We start from the raw sequence: 6,722 nt of genomic DNA, 5'->3' as shown, positions 1-6,722 counted from the left end.
ATTTTGCACATAAGTTCACACTTGTATAAAATCAGATAATCAAGCCGAATATAACAGTTGAGCGACCGTGCTAGAACCACGGAACTCGGGAATGCCTAACACCTTCTCCCGGGTTAACAGAATTCCTTATCCGGATTTCTGGTACGCAGACTGTAATATGGAGTCATTCTTTTCCTCAATTTGGGATTAAAATTGGTGACTTGGGACACCCTAAATCTCCCAAGTGGCGACTCTGAAATAAATAAACCAATCCCGTTTCGATTGTCTTTTAATTGGAAAAAACTCCCATGCACCCTCGCGGGTGCGTAAAAAGGAGGTGTGACAATTATGAACCTACGTGCAAATTTGAACTGTCTACCGTTTTGTTATTACTTGTTCAAGGAATTGCAACGTCGTGAGAATGCATCTCGAATTGCGCCACATAAATGTACCCACAATTTTTGATACGTTCCAACTTCGTTGAGATTTGGATTTGGGTCACATAAATGTGCACCCGAGTTTAGGAAAATAACATTATTAAACACGCGCCTAAAGACTAACGCGTTGTTATTTTGAGAAAAGCCGTAAAGTTCGCTATGCGTCCTGTCTCGAAATCTAAGCATTTGAAATAACTATCCGTTGAGGGCCCCGCAATTTGTGTATTCTTGTTTATCGAGGCTCGTCTCATTCATTATTTTTTAAAGGAATTTGCAACGTCATAGACATGCATCTCGAATCACGTCACAATCAATGTACCCGTGATTAGCAACACATTTCGACTCCGTTGAGATTTGGATTTGGGTAACATAAATATGCACCCGAGTTTAGGAAAATAACATTATTAAAGCATGCGCCTAAAGAGACTAACGCACGGTTGTTTTGCGGAAAAGGTCGCGAAGTTCGCTAAGCGGACGATCCCGAGTTCTAAGTAATTAATACGTACATTTGTGAGGGCCTCGCAATCTGTGTGTTTTGCTAGGCGAGGCTCATCTCATTTTATTTTAAAAGGGACAGTCCTAAAGTGACTACATTTTTTTATTAAGTTTGTCTCTAAAAGAAAATCTCCAAATTAATTACATGCTTAAAAAAGGGGATGTGACTTATTAGTTATTATTCTAAGACAAATGCAAATGGGAAATTGTAATCGAGTTTGTACAAAGGGAGATTATTTCGTTCCTTATTCTATTAGTTAATAACACTAAAGTTGAGATTATGAATAAAACACGAGATTGACACCCAGTAATATCAAAACAAATCAACCACTCTTTGATTAATTTAAACCAACATTATTAGATGACTTGAACTATTGGAATTGACTATGTGTAATACAAAGCCATTTTTTTACTTTTTTTACGACTTCTCGAAGAAATGCGTCAATGCTTAAAAACCCGACATTAGACTAACATCAATCACTAACATTCGAGAATATTAGTTTACTAACATTATTCACATGTTTGTAGAAATAGATTCAACAGTCCAGTTTACGCATTTCGCAGACATTTGCATGATATTAATGAATGAGATATCATAATATACAAATCAGTAGAAAAGCTAGATCCAACTTAAAGCTTCAAATCTTCATGTATATTCATGCTTATGTTTTCGGCTTACAAATGACCAAGGTTACAGCTGTGTACCTGGAAATGGCAATACAAGAAGATGAAAGAGCAGTCAGCAATAGTAATAACACGGCAAGACAACAGCAACCCAATAACAGCAATTCAAACCAGATTCGAGGCCCGAGAAATTTGAAGAAAACCAAACCAGCTCGATAGAGCAAACTCTAAAAGCTTATAAAAGACTAAACCGCAACAAACAACATCACCTCAAACAGACCCAACCACGTGTGTATTAAACCCCAAAGCTAAACTCGTAAACTACTTTGTTTTTGTTTTCTCTTTTTAAACTCTCCAGAACTCTCTTAAGATTTTCAGAAAAATGTTCAACCCCTCTCTAGATTTCTAGAATCCTCATCTCTTTTTTCTAAGTGACTCTATTTATAACCCAACACAGGTATGAGCAACATATTTTAATCAATCACTTTATCATCTTTTCATACCATTATGTTTTGTTCTCCACACTTGCATGCCTTATTTACCACTATATTAAACAAGTGTATTATTTCCCAGTACCACATGTCTTGTCCCCCACTATATAAAACAATGCATTATTTCCCATTACCACATGTCTTGTCCTCCACCATGTATTAAACAATGTATTATTTTAATATATTAGCGCTTAGTGGACCGAGCACTAAAATTAATCATTTTTTAAAACTTAAAAATCCCGAAAATACCCCTGAAAATACTGAAATTACCATTCTACCCCATCAGCTATACCCAATTCATCTAATCAATTTCCAACTAACAATCAAATTCTGCATAATAAACTTGCCAAACAAACTCCTAATCGACAACGTTCATGAATTAACAACAACGTCAGATTCATATCCGAACAAACTTAACGGAACAAACGAGTAGACTTTAATCACTAACTGGAGCATCAATCGAACTCAAAACAGTAGGCAAGTTGTCCAAAATGCACACACACACAATTTCAACGAATATGCAGTAGGAAAACATGCGAAAATGTTCAAAAATGAAACCACATATTAAAACGAAACCTAAGAAAAAGCAGCAAAAATCCGTGAACGAACTATAGCTGACCTTTATGCTAACGATCCGACGTCGAACAATATTGAACTTCCGATGAAACACAACTTCGGTCGCAACACTGTTTCGACGCTTGACTAACAAACCCGGACTTGAACGGAACCTCGACGTACTGCCTTGACGTATGACTGAGCATGACCTCGAACCAACCTCAACTTAAAATTGTTTTTTGTGTGTGTGCAAGTGGTTTATGGTGGACTGGTTGGTGTTGCGACTGACTGAGGATGGAGTTGGGGTGAGCAGCTGTGGCTGGGAGATGGAGGGGTCGTTTAGGATGATGGGTGAGGCAGCAGAGTGGAAGCACGCTCACGTTCTGTCGATGGGTCGCTTGACACCAAGAGTGAAAGCAAGCAATGCGTGCTCACGGGTCTGACCATCCTTGGAAATACCAGCTTCAAAACCACCAGTGGTGGAGTCAATAATAAGAACAGCACGATCAGCCTGGAAAGTACCAGTGATCATGTTCTTGATAAAGTCCCTGTGTCTGGGGGCATCAATCACGGTGCAGTAGTATTTGGTGGTCTCAAACTTCCACAAGGCAATATCAATGGTGATACCACGCTCACGTTCAGCCTTAAGCTTGTCAAGCACCCAGGCATACTTGAATGACCTCTTGTTCATCTCAGCAGCTTCTTTCTCTCACCTCTCAATAACACGTTTGTCAATACCACCAAGCTTGTAGATCAAGTGACCAGTGGTGGTCGACTTTCCAGAGTCAACGTGGCCAATGACCACAATGACTAAAAGACTTTGAGAAAGGGAAATTAAGCTCCGATAGGTCCCTCGCGACGCAGCAGAAGAAAATCGCAGGCAAAATGATGAGGAGGAGGGCAGCCATGGGCATGGGAGCTGGAGATGTTGCTGCTCGACGTAAAAGAAGGAGGGGGCAGCTGCTCGACTAAAAAGTGGTCGACAGGCAGCTGATGACGCTGACAAAGAAGAAGAAGCAGCGGCCATGGCGTTCGTCGCTTGGTTGTTCCGACGAAGATGAAGGAAGCATCCATGGGAGTTTGAAGTGGAAAGGTCATTTGGAGAAGGAGAGGAGAGGGGGCGGGCAGCTCTTTTTTTAGGGTTTGGGGGTTGGGAAATGAAAAAATGAAAATGAAAGAAGGGGAGTGCTTGTTTGGGTTATGGGGTGGACCGGGTCGGGTTGACCCGGTAGGGGTTTGGTTAAGGGGTTATTTGGTTTGGGCCTGGGGTCTAAAATTGAAGAAAAGGTCCAATCCGATTTTCTTCTTCTTTTCTTGCTTCTTTTTTCTTCTTTTATTTTTTCTTAAACTAAAAACTAAACTCTAAAAATTCTAAATTATCCTATAGAACTAAATTGATTTATAAAAGTGCTAATTAACTCTTAATAACAATTAACACACAATTAAGTAGCAATTACGATAAAATCACACAATTGGGACATTAAATGCTAAAAATGCAACGTACATTATTTTTATGACTTTTTGTTCTTGTAAAACAAACTTAATTGCTCCTAATTGTAGAATTAAATCCTAAATGCAAATGAGACATATTTTTGTATTTTTTATTAATTTAATAAATAAACATGCATGGGCAAATACAAATAATTATCCAAAAATGCCACGAAAATTCTCAAAATTGCACACAAAGGAAAATTATTTTATTTTGAATTTTTGGGAGTAATTCTCACATAGGGCAAACATCACGTGCTTTAAGCTGCCCCTCTTTGTCTGAAAACACGAAGAGTTTTCATGCAAAGATAAAGTGAGCGATTTTTGCCCATCCGAGTACTCCGTGTGAAGCATTTTTTGAAAAAGATTTAACCGAACCTTTGCTTCAAAGGTTTCCTACATATCCCTGGCTAGAAGGGAATCAGGTTAATGTAGTTCGGGAAGTTTTGGTAGCTGGGACTACCATGGGACTGCAAGGTTACTGTTGTTGCATGCTGTTATTACTGCTTGCCGACCACCTTATTACACCATGCTGAAAGAAAACAAGAAGGTAGACTAAACTATAGTCTATGAATTACAAAATCTTATCTAGATCTTCAGTCATGCTCTTGTGTCTCGTGTTGCTTTGATGTCTCGGTGACTCCTCTGGCATTTCTTTACGTCTAACTTGTCTTGTATTCTCCCTTGACTGTCGATCTCGAACTGCTTATGTCCTTCTCGGGAGCTTCGCATTATTTTTCCATCGAGTCTTGGACTTCCTTCCTCTACTGGGATTCTTGTTGTTTCCTGCTGGGGATTTCGGCTGTATTCCTCTGTTATATGAGCGGGCTCCCAACTTCAAAACTTGAAATTTAACAACTGAAATGTATTCCTCTATTATATGGGCAGGCTCCCAACTTTAAAACTTAAAATTTAAAGATTGAAATGTATTCCTCTGTTATATGGGCGGGCTCCCAACTTCAAAACTTGAAATTTAAAGACTGAAATGTATTCCTCTATTATATGGGCGGGCTCCCAACTTCAAAACTTGAAATTTAAAGACTGAAATGTATTCCTCTGTTATATGGGCGGGCTCCCAACTTCAACCAACAACTTTGAAAATAAAGCGTCATTCTGTTCTTCAGGGGAGGCTCCTGACCTTAACAACAACTTTAAAAATAAAACGCCATTCTGTTCTTCAGGGGGGCTCCTGACCTCAACAACAACTTTAAAAAATAAATCGTCATTCTATTCTTCAGGGGGGGCGAGATTTCAACAACTTCGAAAAATAAATCGCCATTATGTTCTTCAGGGGGGGCTCCTGACCTCAACAACTTTAAAAATAAAACGATATTATGTTCTTCAGGGGGTCTCCTGACCTCAACAACAACTTTGAAAAATAAATCGTCATTCTGTTCTTTAGGGGGGGCTCCTGACCTCAACAACAACTTTGAAAATAAAATGCCATTTTGTTCTTTAGGGGGGGCTCCTGACCGCTACAAAATAGACAAAACAAAGGAAATTTTCTGCCCCAGTTTCCACTAGGAAGATTTGTGAATCGTTAGCAATATTGTAAACCACTTATATTATATGCAATGGTGAGAGTAAACTAACGACTAGGCTAGGATGTGCGTCTCCTATGAGTAAAACCAAAAACTCTGACTAGCAGACGCGTCTGCTATCCTAAAACCTGAATGAACCAAACTTAAGAGGTGCGTCTCCTAAAGATGAATTTAAATGGTCAAAACTAGGAAGTTTGTTTCCTTTGGGTGAAACTTCAATGACTCAATCTGGAAGTGCGTCTCCTATGACTGAACTATTGATTTAGGAAATGTGTCTCCTATGGTGAAAAAAAACTTAGGAAGTGCGTCTCCTATGGGTAAAATAAACTTAGGAGGAAGTGCGTCTCCTATGGGTAAAAATAAACTTAAGAGGAAATGCGTCTCCTATGGGTAAAATAAACTTAGGAGGAAGTGCGTCTCCTATGGGTAAAATAAACTTAGGAGGAAGTGTGTCTCCTATTGGTAAAAATAAACTTAGGAGGAAGTGCGTCTCCTATGGGTAAAATAAACTTAGGAGGAAGTGCGTCTCCTATGGGTAAAATAAACTTAGGAGGAAGTGCGTCTCCTATGGGTAAAAATAAACTTAGGAGGAAGTGCGTCTCCTATGGGTAAAAATAAACTTAGGAGGAAGTGCGTCTCCTATGGGTAAAAATAAACTTAGGAGGAAGTGCGTCTCCTATGGGTAAAAATAAACTTAGGAGGAAGTGCGTCTCCTATGGGTAAAAATAAACTTAGGAGGAAGTGCGTCTCCTATGGGTAAAATAAACTTAGGAGGAAGTGCGTCTCCTATGGGTAAAATAAACTTAGGAGGAAGTGCGTCTCCTATGAATGAACTTAAATGAACCAAATAGGAAGTGCGTATCCTAGTGGTAAAATCTCAATTTAGGAAGTGCATCTCCTAAATCAAAAATATAACCCGAAAGACCCAGACTAGGAAGTGCTTTTCCTAGTGGTGATGTGTGATCTTCTCAATAGCCTTTTGCGTAAGCAGAATTGGGGCATTACACCTGAAAATTTCAACCTTCCAAGCTTTGATATGATCATAGCTTCCATCTCTGTTTCAAACAAAGAAAACTTGTGAGTTTAAACATGGTGGTTGGTTGCGTTACTCC

At 39.2% G+C, this 6,722-nt stretch overlaps 1 protein-coding gene across 1 annotated transcript; it reads right to left on the bottom strand.

The window, feature by feature from the left end:
- Positions 1–2,957: 2,957 nt before the first annotated feature.
- LOC107824837 (elongation factor 1-alpha-like) lies at positions 2,958–3,272 on the bottom strand. The gene has a single exon (XM_075220193.1). It carries the CDS (start codon positions 3,270–3,272, stop codon positions 2,958–2,960), a length of 315 nt encoding a protein of 104 aa, XP_075076294.1.
- Between the last annotated feature and the right edge of the window lie 3,450 nt (positions 3,273–6,722).

Source organism: Nicotiana tabacum, chromosome 8 (assembly GCF_000715075.1).
Source record: "Nicotiana tabacum cultivar K326 chromosome 8, ASM71507v2, whole genome shotgun sequence".
In the NCBI taxonomy this organism is placed as follows: domain Eukaryota; kingdom Viridiplantae; phylum Streptophyta; class Magnoliopsida; order Solanales; family Solanaceae; genus Nicotiana; species Nicotiana tabacum.
Note: the sequence above shows the minus strand (reverse complement) of the source record. Positions and strands in the feature narration are given on the sequence as shown.

Bases quoted from the DNA above. Each gene is read 5' to 3' on its own strand.
- LOC107824837 (XM_075220193.1), bottom strand. From the start codon at position 3,272: ATGAACAAGAGGTCATTCAAGTATGCCTGGGTGCTTGACAAGCTTAAG.